Source organism: Psammomys obesus, unplaced genomic scaffold (assembly GCF_907164565.1).
Source record: "Psammomys obesus unplaced genomic scaffold, mPsaObe1.curated_primary_1811, whole genome shotgun sequence".
NCBI lineage: Eukaryota > Metazoa > Chordata > Mammalia > Rodentia > Muridae > Psammomys > Psammomys obesus.
Window position 1 is genome coordinate 29,214,167 of NW_026596034.1, and position 17,857 is coordinate 29,232,023.

Sequence of the window (17,857 nt, forward strand, 5' to 3'; positions counted from 1 at the left end):
TGTGTGTGTGTGTGTGTGTGTGTGTGTGTGTGTGTGTGTGTGTGTGTGTGTTGATTCACAGTCATCACAGTGTTGAGCAGATTGCCCACAGCATCATTATCATGTTCATCTGTCTTTTGTATTAATTTAGATCAGTACTAAAAATGTCAAAACCTTGGTGCAATTCCAGTTTTCTGGTGGGGTCTTATTTTGCTTTTATTAACGGTGTTACAGTTGGCCATCAAGGGGTTCCTTGTACCCAATTCTTTCTGCTTAAAGTAATTAAGCAGGCCCAGGGGGGTTGTCAGTGGGTAAAGTGCTTGCTGTACAAGTGTGAGGATCTGAGTTCAGATCCCTAGAGTACAGCAGTAGCCTGTAACCCCAGCAGAAGGTGACTAGGGCTGGGGGTTGGAAAGATTTCCACTCTCAGGCTGCAGGCCAGTGCAGCTCACATGGCCAGCCCCATGAACAGTGACAGACTATGTCACAAAAACGCATTGGAGAGAAGGGATAGGGAAATTGACTTCGGCCCTACACATAAACGAACGCACCCCTACATACATGTACTTACATGTGTGTTCAACAATACCCACAAGAAAATATTTATTAGCATGAGTAGCCATGACTAGGCCCATCAATTCATTAGGACTTAGAAATCAGGGCTATAATTATTTTTAATGAAATTTGTTTTCCCTGTTGCATTTATTAGAACATCATGATGACTTTCTAGAGCAGCAGAGTCAAGAATATATACTCCTCTTCTCACCCTACCTTTGACTAAGGGGAGTTCTGGAGTGTGCCTTTTGTCCTCTTGTGGAGAAGCTCATTCATCCAGGATACACCATGATTTTTAGAAATACAGAACAGGTTCCCCAGGCACCATGCTGTGGCTGGACGCCAGACCTTCAGCCCAGCCCTAGCCCAGCAGGGCCAACAGACTGCTAACTGCTTTTCTACCTTGGTTTGTGTCTTTCCCGCATTTACCCTTCCTCCTACTGGGTCCTGTAATTCTGGTTTTCATCTCTACAGGGCAGGCCGCATCTCGGAATAAGACTGAAGACTTGCTGGAGATAGTGAAAAAGCTACAGGAAGGTCAGATGTCCTGTATCTGAGTCTCAGATTTTGAGTTGGGCAAACAGGGTTAGAACCTAAAGCCCTCAACTCACAACTCGGGAAAATCATACTATTGTTCTTATTCAGTTCCAGTCGTAAAACCAAAAATGAAATTCCACAGCTGAAAATTTAAAATCTTTAAGAGGATGGAAAATCTTTGTACAACATCCCCCTCCCCCGACACACACACACACACACACACACACACACACACACACACACACATTCCATTCACCAGTTAATTTATCTTTCCATCCATCCATCCATCCATCCATCCATCCATCCATCCATCCATCCATCCAACATGTATCTGCTTATTCATATTCACGATCCACATGCAAGCAGCAGTATTATTTGCCTGTCTGCTTCTTAGAGCTGCAGCTTGAATCCCAGGATCCCACTGAGTTACTTCCCCATAGCAACAGTTTTTACATGATCAAGTGTCTTCCTGAGGTTAATTTTTTAAAAAGCAACATTCAGGGGTGTATATTCCTTGTCCTTTTAAAAACCACAAGTGACAAATGACAATTCAGAGTAATTTGCAGTTGGCATTTTTGTTGAGAAGGAACCTGGAAGCCAGCTTACACTGAGTGCCCAGTGAAGGGCTGGAGCAAATACTGGGTTTGAAGTGAGGCCTCCTACCCCACCACCTCCCCACCAGCCCATTCTCAGCTTCAGTTGTTGTAACCACTGATTTACTTTGCCTTTCTCCCACTGTGGCTCACACAGTTCTTTGCTGCTGTTGGCTGCACTAAAATTTTGTATAAAAACTGCAGTTCTAGAAACATGTAGTGATCTATGCTGACCATCTCCAGAAAAATAAAGTCCCTCTGCAAGGATTTCTGCCAGTTGTGATTAGCACCCTGGAGGATATTTCTAGTTTCTAGAAAGGGACTCTGTCATCTGGGGCTAAGCTTATGAACCCCAGATTGCTTTAGGTGTTGGCAGTGAGATGCAGCAAATGTAAAGCATCCATATCCCAGTGCCTGTGGCTCACCTTTGATGAAGCAGAAGGAAAGCTTCTCCCTGTCAAACTGTAAAAATGGGCCTTGAGGACAGGAGTGATGCTCTAAGAAGACATTAAGAACTTGCAAGGTGGCACCTGTCATCAGAAAGCTGTGCTGCCTTCATGACAGCCAGAGGCCAGGAAGGCAGAAATGACAGCCCATGCTGCCACCTTTGAAAAGAGTGGGGCCTGGGGCAGGGCTCCACCAGTGTCTACCACACTCCTGTTGCAGCTGTAAGCCTCCACTGTGGCCCTGTAGGACCTGCTTCCTCTGCTCCTCCCACTGGCTTACCCATTCTCTGTGGCCTTGCATGTGGGCCTTACCCACTCGAACTTGCAAGAGATTCATACTTGTTCCCTCTACCTGGAATAGCTCCCACTCCACACACCCCTCCCCACCGTGCACAGGGCCTGCCCCTTTCCCTTAATTTGAGATCTTTCCATATTTCTAGAAGCCCCAGCACCCATCTGGTCTTTCACATCCCACCTTGTGTTGTCTTTGTAATGGTACTGCCGCCAGATTGAGTCATAGGCGTCTCCCCTACCCAGAATGCAAGCCCTGCAAGGTCCTGTTACAGACCCCAGCATGAGGCAGGTGCTCCATAATAGCCAGTGGGTGGCTAGCAGTAGAAACCCAGCACCAGATTGCAGTCCTCTACGTCCACAACCTCTCCTTCCCCCCCTCCCCCCGCTGCCTGGGGGACAGCCGAGCACCTGTCTTTTCTGGCTCAATCTTTCTTCTTTCTTCAGAGGGGAGCCTGGAACCCCAGATTGAGGATCTGATTCATCGAATTAATGACCTGCAGCAAGGTAAATTTGGGAATCTAGACTGGCCAGTTGATAGGAGCAGGAAGGATCCTGGACTCTGAGCACTTCTCACCCAGTACTGTCTGAAAGACAATGAGCCATGGCACAAGCTGCAGGAAAACAGCCAAGGCTGCTCTCACACAATGCCTTCTTCCCTTCTTTGGCCCAGCAAAGAAGAGGTCCAGTGAGGAACTGGTAGAGGCTCAAGCACTCCAGGAGGCCATGCGTCAGGAACTAGATTCCTGTGAGTGGGACCAAAGGAGGAATCCAGGGATGCCCTGCCCGATGCTGGCATTTCCAGACATGACTCGGGGGCCTTTGCCCAGCCTGTGCCCTCACCCACAGTCCTCTTCTTAACCCATACAATTTCAGATTGCCCACTCTGTAAGGTCACTTTGTGGTTCTCAGCTCAGACAGCCCCGAAAGGCACACCTGGGTGATCTCATCTGAAAACAGAATCCTAGCCTCTCCCCACCCTCGTTTCTCTTTCCCTCTGCCTGCCCTCCTCAATTTATTTCCTTGGAGCCTCTATTTCTACCTGGCATGGTATTTGCCTTTTTAATAGTTCACTCTTCCTTCGAGCATGAACTTTTACTTTCTCCAGGGTAGTTACTCCTGTGACTGTTGACAGTTACAGAGAACATGGATATGGTGGGCAGGGCAGGAAGGAACAGGATGGCCCCTACAGGAGATGGTTACAAGGGTAGGAGGAAGATACCTCCCTTCTCCCCTGTCTTCCGTGTGATTTTGCCTACTGGATGAGATTGCAGTAGCTTCTAGGGCCTGAAAGTGTCACCATGTTTTCCAGTGAATGAAGAGAAAACACACCTCGAGGAGGTCCTGTGCAAAAAGCAAGGTATTTGTCACTCTTCCTTAGCCTTCCCACTGCTTCACAAAGCCCACGCTCCCGAGCAGCCACGGGAGACCTACTGAGAACTAGGTCATGGGGCTTCACTCAGTTCTCTCCCCTGTCCACTCACATGGAGGATGCACCCAAGCCCTGTGAGTGCCCACCCATGTCCACAGCGACATGGGCCCCTGGGTTCTGCCCGACCTTGTTTCCCCAAGAGCCCTCATCAGTTTGATTTCTCCACAGAGGCTCTGTTGATCCTCCAGCAGCATTGGCAAGAGAGGGACTGTGAGGCTTGCTGGTAAGAGTCCTTCCCAGCTCTGCCCCAGCTCGAGTTGGAGGGAGCAAGAGCTAGTATAATGGGTCATAGCTACACACTCCTCATTTCCCTTTTATAAAACAGACATCAAGATAGGATAGTTCCCTGATCACCAAGTGTCGGTGATAGGACAAATTCAACAGTGTGCCCATCTGTCCCCTCAAACATACAGTTTTCTTGGGAAGACACATTTGTAGGGGCAGTAGGATGGACAAGACTGTGGTCCTCCAGAGGGATATGTGGATCACATGTAACAAAAGAGGGTGGGGGAGGGAAGAGCAGTATTCTCAGGGCTCACACAGAGTCTGCCTGTGAATGATCTGTCCCTTCCTAGGAAGTATACCCTCTGGTTTTCAGGATTCAGACCAAGGCAGCTGGGGTTATTCCTAAGCTTGGCATCTGATGAGCAGCTGAGTAAGGTGGGAGCATGGCTTACACGAAGCAAAGGCACTGAAGAGAAGAGCTTTTACAGACCCACAAAGAGGAGCACTGGGCAGGAGCGGAAGGGATGAGCATGAGGCACCCCAGACTTGACCGTGCCGAGTGTGGGTCCTGGCCACAAGCTCATCGCCAGATATCTCCACAGGTTAAATGGTGAACTACTGAAGGAGAGGCTGGCGGATCTGACAAGTCAGCACAAGGACCTCTGGGAGTTCCATGTAAGCTGTGACATCCCATCTAACCCCACTCTTCCCGGGGCTTTGGTGTCGGAATGCTCAGTCTCCAACCATGCTCAGGCCCCAGTGTCCTAGGAGAAACTTTGGCTCTTCTTCTCACCTTTGGGCTTACACCTGGCCCCTTTTCACCACCATTTTCATGGCTTGCATCCTTTGCTGGCTGCGGTCACAGCTTTCGTGGATTCTGTGTTTGCCTCAAAGAGGCCTGTGCGAACCTTGAGAAAACCTTCATTCAGCTGCAAAAGGGAGCCCCAGGCAGAATTCCAGACAGGAAGGGGGCAAAGGGCCCTTTCTACCTCAGGGTTCTTAGGGTCAGGGACATATGTCCCCAGAGTACAACCAAGAAAGCAAAGGAGATAGATTCTGTAGCGCTGGAGTCTCATCTCTGACTAGTGAGCATCTAACTACATATGTTATGCACATGAGCAGAAAAAGCTATGCAGGTTAGTGTGTGCATTTTGGGGAAAGGATGAGCTCCTGGGACATTTGAAGGCTGGCAAATGGGGAGTAGAGGTTGGGGAAGTTGTAAGTAATGGAGGGTACATGGGAATCCTGGGTGAAGTGAGTTTGTAGACCCAGCAGAAACTGCAGAGTTTAAAAAAAAAAAAGATGTAGGGAAGGATCTAGTTTAGGGAAGGACGTTGTCAAAAGTGCAAAGTGGGGTGGGCTGGAGGTGTCGTCAGGACAGAGGAACAGAGAGACAGGCCTCCATCCTTGCAGGTCCTGCAGCAGCGACTGGCCCAGGAGATCAGCGCAATGGAGCACAGCAAAGATCAGCTGCTGGTGGAGAGTGAGGCTCCGGCAGGAATGGGCAGTGGGGCATGTGGCTCGGGACCCACCCTCATGTCCCACTACCTCCTTCAGGGACTTTGCTGCATAGCAGGCTGAAGGAGGTGGAGCAGAAGCTGCACAAGGCCAGGAAGGTCCAGAGCATCCCAGGGAACTGTGGGTGAGAAGAGGGACATGGCCCTCACCTTGGGTCTCAGATCTTAAAGCCTCTGCCTTGATTCCTCCTCCCTGGTGCCCTGGGCCACCGCTTGCTCTCTTTTTACTGCTTTTCTCATAGGCTGAAGACAGAGCTGGAGAAATTAGGAGAGCAGTCCCAGAGCATCCCAGAAGCCCAGAATGATAGAGGAGAGGTAGGCACCTGGTGAACAGAAGCAGAGACTAGAGAAAAATAAGTGTGTGTGTGGGGGGGGGGCCCTCCTCAGAGGTCCCCTGAGTAAGAGAATCATAGAGGTCTGGACATCTCCAGTACTGGGACACTCTGAGGGAGTCACCAGGAGCCAGCAGGTGGAAATAAGAGGATGCCTGAGTGAAAGTGTCTAAGGTCGGGGCCCCTGCAACCTGTTCCTGCTACCCACAGGCTGGTCAAGAGGAGCAGCATTATTTGGAGCCATTGGTAGAGATACCAAGGACAGAAATGCCATGTTAAGCCTTGAGGACCTACCAGTGCTCACATCCCTTCCAGTCCTACCAAGAAATAAATATGATTCCAATAGTCCCCTGAGTGTGTGCATATGAAGTCGCCGGAAGTAAGAGGCCCTAGCCATGAGGAGGGCATGTGTCCAGGGCATCTCTGGGTGGAACATCAAGGGGACCTCACTCATCAGCAAAATCACAGGCACATACCAGATATTCCATAAATGCTCGTGAGCAGTCCAGTGAGGGTCAGATGGTGAGGGTTCAGCCCATCTCCCTGGCCACACCCAGGGGTTCCGGAGCATCCATCCATGCATCCATAGAGACCCAGGCAGGCACTCCTGTGGTCCAGAGAAGCCCTAGCACCCCTCCCCCACAGGTATTAGAGTTCCCTGCAAGGTCCTTGGCATCTCATACCTATCCCTCTCTCCTGTGCACACTCTTGCAGCTGAATTCTTATCCCCTTCCCTTGCCATCCAGACCTCCAAGCCAACGTTTTCTCAGAGCAAGGTTTCATCTGGGGTGACCTTGGCACTGGGTCTCCTGGTGGCTTCTGCAGTCACCACAGGGGTGTTAATATATATTAGAACTGAGCTAGAAAGACATCAACTCTGTAAAACAGGAAAGATTCTGAGGAGGCAGTTGGGGGGAGGTGCTAAGAGCACAGTCTGAACAGCCACTGGGCAGGATAAGGCAGGGAGAGTGGGCTTGCTTCGCAGTGGGGCAGGGGTATATTAGTTACTGCTTGTTGTGATAAACTACCATGACTAAGGCAATGCATTGAAGAAGCAGGTTATTTGGGCTTGGCATGCCAGAGGGCTAGAATCCATAATGGCAGGGGCAGAGTGGCAGCAGGTGGCTTGAGCAGGAAGCTAAGAAATCACATTTCAACCCACATGCAGGAAGCAAAGAAGGAACTAGAAGTGTAGTCCAGGCCATAACTCTCAAAGCCGACCACCAGTGATGTGCTTCCTTTCCTCCAGGAGGCTGCAGTACCTAAAAGTCCCGAGACCTCCCCAAACAGTGCCACTAACTAGGAACCAGTGTCCAGATACTTGAGTACATGGTGATGGTGATGGGGGGTGGTTTTCTTTCTCACTCAAGCCACCACAGGGGATGATGTGCCTCTCTTTGGAGACTGGGCACTTTAGTGAAAAGAATCTGGGGCGAACTGTCTCTGCTACAACCCCAAGTTTCAGCTCCTCTACCCAAGAGCTCTCTGAGCAAATCACTTCCTTCTGAATCCACAGGAGAATGAGGATTCCTGCTGGGCCTTCCTGAAATCTTCCTGCTCTCCAGCCCAAGTCATCAGAACTCACACATTTCACCTTTGCCTTCCCCTCCATCTCCTTAGTGAATGTAATGAACCATTTGTTTTTTCAATGAAAAAGCTGAACACCTGAGGCCAGGCAACTTTTATAAAGACAGAGGTTTATTTCAGCTAATGGTCCTAGAGCTACAAGGTTGAGAAGCCATGTCAAAGTCCCAAGTTGACAAGACTTCAGATAACTAGAGATACAGAGCATACCTGTGTATCACTTTGGGTCTTTCCCTGTTCTTCTAAAGCATCAGAGTTTGAGGATAGGTGCCCTGCCCTAAGAATCATACCGAATCATAGCTATGTTCCAAAGGCCTGGACTCTAAGCACCATAGTCTCATCAAATGTCCATCCTCTTACTCCTTCATGATGGCGATTAAATTTTATAAGACAGTTAAGTGAAGCTGATTTGTTTGGCAGTGCTGGGGATGGAACCTCCAGTCTTGCGTATGCCAGGTAAGCCTGCTACCCCGAGCCATATCCCCAGTGCCAATAGGGATAAATTCCAGGTCATAAAAACTCGCAGGACTCTTGAACCCTAACAGGATAATTTAATTTTCCCAACTCTAGCAGTTCCACCTGCTTCGACCACCCACCATACTCCTGGCACTTTGCTAGTTGCTGAGGAGTGAGAGAAAATGTTCCTCTCACAGGTTCTGCCACTGCAGAGCTTAAAGACTCCACAGGAGGAAATGTGCTCAGTACTAAAAGGCAATGAGGGAGAGTGTCAGAGGGGAAGTACCTCGTCAGCAACTGGGCACTTCCTTTGTGACTCAGTGCTGTGTGACCTTTCTGAGGAAACAGTGAAAACACAACCCTCTGCCAACCCAAGAGACTTCCACAGAAAATGGAGTCAAGAAGACAGTTTTTTTTTTTTAAATTATTATGTAATCGTGAAGTCAGTGTGTGGGGCCACAGCCCAGACAGTCTGCTAAAGCGATCACAAAGATGGAAACATCACCCCTGATGACCAGGCAGATCCAACCCCTAAGCAACAAGTGGTCTTCAGGTAAGTGCACGTTCCGCTCTGTCACACAGCTAACACCGAGTCAAGCCGACTGGCTGTATCCATTTGTTTTATACAAGTGAATATCACTACTGGCAGTTTTGGAGGAAGGCACCTACCGAAGTCAACTACTTCCCCACCACAAGGACCAGGCCACAGGGTCCTTAAAAAAGGTCTTCCTGGCTCATCAAGGTGGCCAGCCGGTGGCTCTTCACTCTGGAACACATTTGTATGCAAAGACAGAGAAGAAGTTCTATCCTGGTATGGAGGTCCACTGCTGTAATCCCAGCACTGGGGAGGCAGATCTCTAGTGAAAGGAAAGTACAGGCTGCATAGAGGACTCTGGAGATGATGTAAAACAGCAGGGTATGGGAGAATTAGGCACATTATTCCCAATCGCTATTTGCCCTTACAGTTGTGAGCAAGTCCCTTCTTTCTAGCACGCCTCCCCTCCCCCTTTCTATGTATAAAGAGATGAGAGATGTGTATGGGTGTTCATCATTTTTAGGCACCCAATTTTAGACCTGACCAAGGTTGTTTGAAGCTAAGCTGACTCTCATTAACTTTGGTCTCATTGAAATCCACCCACCCACCTGTGGTTGCGATGGGAGACCCACTTGTTCTTCATTACACTAGTCCCAGCCCCAGAGCACTCACAGCTGGTGCCCATTGTAACATCAAATGATGAACACAGGAGTCGTGAACAGACTCTTGCTTTTCTGTGTATTCTTTGAATTATCCACTCCAAGGCCTCTTGAGAAAGCAGAAGGGCTGAAGCCAGGACCATGATCCTAATGCCAGTATATGTCTGACACGCTCTCTGTCTTCTGTTCTCTACCTGATGGCTGCTTCTTCCTCCAAACCTCCCCTCAGTCATTGTGACCTATTGAGAGATACTGGTTGTAGGTGCTGCAGTAGAGAGAGGGGCTCACCAAGATGCTAAGCCTTCATTTTCTGAAGGAGCAGAGGGGTTCAGCCTCTTGATGAAAGACTGACACGAAGCTAGCTCACATCAGTTATTTTATTCAAACATTATACAAGGTTAGTTGGGGTCAGGAAAGGTTCCAACTACCAGTTATCTCGCCCTTGCTGCCCAAGAGAGCAGACAAGCCACAGGAATTTCAGTCCCTTTGACCATGGCTAACCATAACCAAAAGTAAGCCCTCCAGGTTTGCAAGGAGTGTCTTAGGACCAAGGTCTGTGCAGCTGCAAGCTCTCATGTAGCACCAAGTGCAGATCCTCTAAAGAGACAGTATTTCTTCAAGATTCAAATAGTCTCAACACAACTTCTTAGCCTTGTTGAAACATTTCACCCAAAGCCAGACACAAAGGCTTACTACCCATTTCACTACAATAACCTCCTTGGGACTTGGTAGGCCTTACACTACAGTAAAGAAATGTATCTAAAAGACATCCCATAAGCATCTGTGACTAGTCCCCCTGCCTAGGAAGAGATAGAATTAATACTCGGTCTACTAAGAGCCCCCCAAACTAAAGAGATTGTAGAGTTATCCATCTGTAGAAAGTTTGAACAAGGTATCAACCGGCCAAAGCATATTAGTGTTTCTGGGTATGTTCTACAAACTAGCAATTTTCTGATTAGACTGCAGGCTGAAGTCAGCAGCAACCCTGTGAGAATAGGGATGCCAAGAATTGCCTTCAAAAGGTATGGTTCTGTCCCTTTGGGATGCCATCCCAGCTATGACTGGATTTACTTAAAATTTTTCCAGGAGATGATGTGCACTTGGCCTTGCAAAGCACTTACCCAGAAATAAGAAGCATAAGTATTGATTGAGGTAAGCTTCCAGGAAAAATGATATCTGGACTCCCTGCGTCAGCGGCACCTGGGAACTGGCTGGGAACTCGGGAAGCTGGCTCCTACTCCAGACCTACTGAGAGGAAGCGTGCATGCGGGCACAGCTCTCCGGGTTACAGGAGCCTGCCGAGGGTCTCCACTGTCCACATTTGAGAACCAAACTCCGTGGTAGAGGTTTTCAAAAGTCAGCTCCTAGAGCCAAACATCCCTGATCCCAGCCAGGGACCCCCTTATTCAAAAGTGAAGTTCAAGAGAGCAGGCATGGTGGCGTGTGCGTGAAATGTCATCTCATGGAAAGCTGAGGCAGGGGGATTGAAAGTCTGAGTCCATGCTGAACTGTACACAGAGACTGGTTTCTCATCAGATTAGATGTTAGGCCATGGTCCAGTAAAGAACTGTTCTGAAGCACATTCCATAGACATCTGTCTAGGAATACAAAGTGCAACCCAAGAAAAATTATTTAAATTGACGTCTATAATCAGCTGCAAATTAAAGACTAAAATAATATCTTCAATAGAGTTATATAAAATGTCAGTTTTATTTGTCCTTTTTTTAAATTTAATGAGCACCGTATGTATAATATAGATAAAACATCTGTAATATAGATTCTATATCACTCCCATTACTTCTCCCCCCCAAATTCCTTCCTTGTCTTCCCTCCCAAATTCATGTTCTCTTTTTAATTATTACCGTTACATATATGTGCATGCACATCTCTGTATGTATGTACACTCAACCCACTCAGTCCATTTAGTTCATATGTACATGTGTTCAGGGCCAACCACTTGGGGCTGGACATGTTATGTGAAAACTTATCCCTGGTGGAAACTATTCCTTTCTCTCAGCACCCATAGCTCTTCATCTCGGGGTGAGACCATGTGAAATTTCCCCAGCGCATAGTGGTATGTCACCTGATGTTGTCAGTATGCAGCTCTTGTTTATGGAAGCATATTGTGGAGGTTTAATGGGTGCATTTTGATCAAAATGCAGAGAATAGGGGACCATGGGGTCTCCAACCGCAACTGATACATCTGCAATGCAACCTCTGTCCGCATAAGGGAATTAAAAAGTCCATGCTTTGGTGTGACTGATAGGCATATCTGTGTCCGACATAGCTATAAACAATGAACACATACCTCTGTCAAATAGGATTCTTTTTTTAGGTTAGGGCTCATGTATCCCTCTATAGCCCTAGCTGGTGTAGAATTTGCTGTGTACACCAATCTGGCCTCAGATTCATAGGGATCCGGTGGCTTCTGCATGCTGAGTGCTGGGATTAAAGGCATGTGTGTTCCACCACAGCCCAGCAAGCTAGTCTCTGTATGAGTAACTAAGATCAGGGTGGGACAAATGTCAGCATGCTCTGTGTGAGTCAGATGACACAGTAGCATTGAATCGCCTTGGTAGGTGATGCCTTTCCAAATGTTAAGAAATGAATCTGTACTTTGGGTTAAGATGCCTGAAACTCAACTCTAACCTTTGACTATCCCCTTTTAAATAAAGCCTTTAAAAAAAAATCTAGAATGGTTTATGTGATTTATTTTCCTTCTGTTTGTTTTTTTTTTTTTTTTTTTTGCGCTCTACTTCCAAAGACAGTTTACTTTAGGTAGCCATATTTAATAATAACATTCCTTTTAATGAATGTAAAGTTTAAAAATGAGTTTCTTGATAATATTTAAAATAAAATGAATCAACATGATGTGATGGCAAGAGCTGACATGAAAATCAGTTTTTCCTGTGCTAAAGGCTGAATAGAAGCCACAGCCTTGAGTTGTCGGAGCCATGAAGAAATGAGAATGAGTCTGTGGGAGCTGTGAACATGGTCAGAACTGACCCTGTCATGGTATAAACAGTAATAATTCATACAAGTCTAAAAGATTATCCCTGTACTATGAAAGTAGATTTTCCTGTGAAAGAGATACAGTGTTTAAATGATGTTAAATATTCTTCTCTCTCTCTGTCTGTCTCTATGTGTGTGTGTGTTCCTTTATGTGCACATATGTATACAGGTGTTTGAGCCTGGAGAAGTCAGAGGTCAGAATTCAACCTCAGATGCTGTTTTTCAGATGTTGGTTTTTGAAACAAGATCTCTTACTAGGACCTGGGGCTCACTCATTAGGTTAGGCTCACTGACCAGCAAGCACCAGGGATCCTTCTGGCTTCACCTTCTTAGCATTAAAGTCACCAGCATATACCTAGGTATATGGGTATTGAACATGAGTCTTCTTGATTGTGCAGCAAGCATTCCCTGCCAGGTTCCTCTCCACAATATCCCTGGTTGACCATATTTGAGCATCTTTATACAGACTGATAGAATTCTAATAAAGACCTGCTCACAAACACTACTGTTCAACAGGAGAATCAGCAGCCATGTTGGGTAGGATAAGCTTGTCTACAGAGGTAACTGTGTAGGCAGCTGACTGACAACTGAGCAGCAGATGTGTGCAATGGTTGGGGTGTTGGGGTAAAGGTCTGGTGAGTGAAGACGAGTGTGTGCTGATCCCAAGATCATTTTGGTGGATAATCCCCATTGTGAACGAGACAGATTTTTAAGATTGTCAAGGAAACAAGCCTCTGGGCTTACCTATGGAGGATTGTTTAGATTAGCTTAGTTAAGAAAGGAAAGTGCACCCTAAGTGATGGGGGGTTCCTTGATGGCGTAAATAGAATGCAGCTGTGTAGGGGCATGGAGCGGTGGTAGGCTGTTCTGGGCATGATCTGATTTGTCATATGTAGCCTGTAGTTGGGGAATCGGGGATTCCAGTCCAGCTTTTATGTTCACCTTGATACCGCCTGTCACAGTACCAACAAATTCTCATTCCACATTTTTTTTAAGAACAAGAGAACTAAATTCCAGAGAGATTATGTCTTTTATCCAAAGCCAGTAACAGAACAGAGAAACCCAGCTAGGCCCACTGGGGTCCAAAAGTTATGCACCTTGTACTGTCCCATGGGAAGTCAGCTGTAGAGGGATGACCTTTACCCCATTTTATTTGTTTAGAAATCTCAAGGCCCTTGATTGATTGCTTTGCATCTAAGTGAAATTGAGAAACAGTTACCAGAATGGGCTAGTGCTGTCCATACTGTAAAACTATCAGGGAGATGGATCATGGCTGGCAGTGTCCAGCAAACCCCACAGCATTCATTTCAATTTTCAAAGTGGGTTGATGGCGATTTAATTTTGTGACATGACTGGCTTTCAGAATACCAAATGCTCTGTTTCAGAAGGCCCCAAAATGACTGGCTTTCCCTCAGGCTTCCTGCTTGGCTGATTTTGTTTGTGTAGAGCTGTGTTAGAGTGGATTCCAGGAGGGAAGCTACACCTTTCAAGAGGCCATGAAGGTCTCCTGTCTGTCTTTTTGTCAGAGTAGTCCTGCTTCACATTGCAAGGACAGTAAAATTCACATTTTACTTAAGTGATCCTCTGTTCCTACCTGCCAAGTGTGCCCCTCACACCTGCCTTCTGTCATCTTCTTCTTAGTGCCACCACCTTCTTGACTGTCATTGCCATTTGCCTGGCCACTCTAAGAATCTAATTTCTCACTCTGTCTCTAGTCCCATCAAACGCCCACTCATCAACCACAGTGTGGCCCGAAATAATTAACCTATACCACTTTTTATTACATTGGTGATTTTCTATGAACTCATCAAATCCTTGTTAAGGCCCCAAATCCTTGTTCAGTCAGCCAGGCCCTCTATTATAGTCTACTGCAAGCCTGCCTTTCTAGTACCACCTCTCACTGCTCTTGATCCCTGCACCCCACCTCCAAATCTCCCAAGGCAGAGATTACTTTTCTATTTGTGCTTACTTTGGATAAGGTACTCTGGCTATCTTACTTTTTTTTTTTTTCCACTTGTTTGTATTACTTGAGACAAGGTCTTGCTATATAGCTCCAGCTGGCTTGGCACATATTACATAGTCTAGACTGGCCTTGGATTTACAGCAACCCTCTATTTCTAGTTGAGATTACAGCTGCATGCCTTCACACCTGGCCTCTTACAATTTTTAAATTGACACATACAATGGAGTATCATATGTTGCTTGGATACCCATATACATTGTATGATGTTTAAATCTTGATAAGCATATTTTTGTCCTCAGTCATTTCTTCACTTTTTTTTTAACCCTTTCAGTTGAGAGAACGGCCCTACTAGATTGGCCTGTGCTCAAGCCTGTGGAGCAATTTCTTGATTAACTATTGGTATGGGAGAGTCCAGTTCACTGTGGGTGGTGCCTCCTCTGGGCAGGTGGACTTGAGTTGTATAAGAAAGCACACTGAGCAAGCAATAAAAAGCATGCCAGTAAGCAGCATTTTCCCCCACAGCTTCTGTGTCAGCTCCTGCCTTCAGTACTTGCCCAGATTTTTCTCAACAATGGAGAGTTGTAAGATGAAATAAACTCCTCCCCAAGTTGCCTTTGGGCATAGTGTTTTAGCACAGCAATAGAAACCCTAACTAATGTAATATTTTACTCTAAAATACGTGTGCATCTGCTTTTTCTTTCTCCCACTTAAAATTTTAATTAAAATATAATTATATTATTTTTCCCTTCCCTCTCCTGCTCATACCCCTGTCATATCTGTCTCCCAAATTCATGGCCTCTTCTTCTTTAATTACTGTTACATATATATGAATCCATATGTATTTGTTTTAGTGTGTAGCTAACAAATAAAAATTAGCTTTTGGTAAAGTTGCCCTCTTACCCTTTCTACAATGACACTATCATCCATAACATAGGCGGTCCCTCAGAACCTCAGAAAATCTTTTCAAAGGTCAGGAAGCTATGAGCAGAGGTTAGCAGGGTATGTAGCTGGCAGTGCTGTGTGACTTTCCCTGGGAGACATAGACTAATATTCTCACCCAGGATGGAGCACAGACAGTAGACCAAAGATTCCACCCAAGTCCAGCAGGGTAAACTAGTGCCTTCGCTGGGGTCACTTAGAACAGCAGGGTGACTTAAAGCAGCTGCATCATGGAAAAGCCTGCCCTCGCATGGGTGAAAGCTGCTCCGTGGAGCTGCACAGCTTGCCCACGGCTCTCAAGGGGAGTCTGTCCTGACCCCTGCAGCCATCGCTACTTCTAGAACCTTGGGGTGGGACTTTGTGACTAATTTTCTGAGCACCCTCCAAAGGGGAATGCTCAGCTCTGAGGAAATTGCTGCTCACCATGCAGGAAGGCACGTTGAGGCCAGTAGAAGCTCTCCTGGTGGACGTCTTCTTTGACCTTTCACACCTGCCAGACTAGTTTGGAGTTCTGGGTCACATAGACCCAGCCCTTTAGTCTGGCTTTTAGTCTGCAATGTCAGACAGCCTGGAGAATTCCAACTGTATCCAGTAGATGGCAGCATCTGTCCAGAGACACATCAACTTCTGACTAACTCAGGATGGCTCGCACTATGCTCAGAAAACAGCAGAGGGCGCGAAGGTTGCGCTGCTGGGTGTTAAAGAACTGGTTTAGAAGTTCTCCTTGCCGGAGTATCCTTGTGTTTGTGGCTTTCTACATCAGTGTGATTGGTCCACATTTGCATGCTACAAGTTACAGAGAGAAAGAGACAAACGGACACAGAGAGAAAAACACAGAGAGACAGAGACAGAGAAAGACAGAGAAGGGGGAGAGGCAAAAAGGGAGAAAGGCAGAGAAGGGGGAGAGACAGAGAGACAGAGACACCATATTTTTTACTTTTTCTCTTGCACTGTAGCAGTCATACAGAGGAAACTTTCTGCATTAAATACTTGTTTCTTTCTTTCTACAATTTCTCTTATTTTTAATCGGGTGCCTATGTCTGTGCTTGGGGATGTGCACACACATGCCGGTGCCCATGGAAGACAGAAGAGAACATTAGCTACCTGGAGCTGGAGTTACAGACATTTACAAACTTCCTGACATGGCTGCTGACGCGCAGACCTGGGTCCTCTGCAGAAACAGTACACACCCTTACCAATGGAGGTGCTTCCCTGGTCTTCAGATCCTGTCCTTATGGCAGAGGTTATTAGAAACCGTGAGCGCTGAGAGTAAACTTGTTTCTAAAATAAGCCTGTATACAGAATAGAAAAAAAGATTCAATCCCAGAGCTGGAGGATTGGTGTGTTTGCACAGCAGGTGTGAGGCCCTGGGTTGGATTCCCAACATCAGTTCTAATCTCCAGTTTACCTGGTACCCAAGCCTGTGTTCCATAACTCTGGCTTCCCTTGCAACATGAGAGAATATTCACTTATCTGAAATTAGTGCCGCTTCTAATTTGTCTTTCTTTTCTAAATAGAATGCCACTGAGTAAAAAAAAAACTTTCCCATGCGCTGAACAAAATGTTTCATGCTAAAGGCAAGGTCTAGTAAAGTCAAATAAAATGTAGAATTCTGGCTTGATGAAATTCTCAGAAGCCTTGCATAGTACAATTAAGAAAAACAATTAAAAGAAACCAGTTATATACATTTTAAAACAAGGCTAAATAAAATGTTCATGCTTGTGGTTTGCAATGTTAATATATCCTCAGGTTGAGGTGAGATGCCCGCAGATTACGTCTCTTCCTCATGCAGGCTGTTGCTGGCAATGAGGCCAGCGAACATCGGCAACATGAGGCTGCCTAGGAAATCAGTGTGAGTTCCGAGTGGCATTAATAAAGGCATCGGGTTCTAAGCTGCAAATGCGATCAGTTGTTTCTACCCTGCTGTGGTCAGACCATGGTTGGTGTTAAGCTTGCTTCATTTCCAACTTTTCTGAAATCTGTCCTGGCAGCTGTAGAAGCGTCAGAAGAGGACAGGCTGGTTGGATGACACTCTGGAGCAGGCCTCCTGAGTTGATGGCACATTAAGACTGCAGCTGTTCTCTGCAGTGTAGGCTGGGGAGAGGCGAAGGGGAGAGCCTTGCACCTGCACTCCAATACGCAGGGGATGGTTTGATCAGATACTGGCCTATGGATAGAGGGTGGACACAGAGGCAGAGCAGAGCCCTCACATCAGTGGTTCTCAATCTATGGATCACAACTCCTTTGGGTGTTGCACATCAGATATTTACGTTATGATTCATAACAGTAGTAAAATTAAAGCTATGGAGAAGCAACAAAAATAATTTTATGGTTAAGGGTCACTACTACATAAGGAACTGTACTAAAGAGTCTCAGCATTAGGAAGGTTGAGAACCTCTGCCTTACATCTGTAGCAGGAACCCTTGTCAAATCGGTGTTCCAATAATAAGGCTGACGGACCCTTGGTGAGCTGATGACCTACATAACAGGGACGCTTCTGCATACGGCCTGTGCTAACCTGGGTGCTGGGAACAGAGTAATGGTCAAGATAGGTACTGGCCTTGCTTTATCAAGCCTTCAGTCTGGCGAGGGAAACTGATAGGACAGCTTCAGACTGGGAGACACATGGCATATGACAGAGGAAAGAGAACCAGGGAGATGGCTCAGAAGGTAAAAGAACTTGCTGCCAAGCCTTATTCTTTCATCTGGAACCCCAAGACCCACATGGTGGGAAGAGCTAACAGACACCTGCAGCTGTCCTCTGACCTTCACATGCTCACTGTGATTAGTGCGCAGACAGAC

The 17,857-nt window shown here is 46.6% G+C and overlaps 1 protein-coding gene across 1 annotated transcript in view; it reads left to right on the forward strand.

The window, feature by feature from the left end:
- The window catches only part of Syce1l (synaptonemal complex central element protein 1 like), a 12,200-nt gene extending 6,014 nt beyond the window's left edge, over positions 1 to 6,186 (forward strand). Inside the window, exons 2-11 of the mRNA XM_055621026.1 lie at positions 1,009 to 1,071; positions 2,849 to 2,908; positions 3,075 to 3,149; positions 3,714 to 3,761; positions 4,002 to 4,056; positions 4,661 to 4,733; positions 5,472 to 5,541; positions 5,616 to 5,700; positions 5,818 to 5,890; positions 6,118 to 6,186. Coding sequence (XP_055477001.1) covers positions 1,009 to 1,071; positions 2,849 to 2,908; positions 3,075 to 3,149; positions 3,714 to 3,761; positions 4,002 to 4,056; positions 4,661 to 4,733; positions 5,472 to 5,541; positions 5,616 to 5,700; positions 5,818 to 5,890; positions 6,118 to 6,186 — 671 coding nt within the window. The remainder of the gene's footprint in view (positions 1 to 1,008; positions 1,072 to 2,848; positions 2,909 to 3,074; positions 3,150 to 3,713; positions 3,762 to 4,001; positions 4,057 to 4,660; positions 4,734 to 5,471; positions 5,542 to 5,615; positions 5,701 to 5,817; positions 5,891 to 6,117) is intronic.
- The last annotated feature ends 11,671 nt before the right edge of the window (positions 6,187 to 17,857 follow it).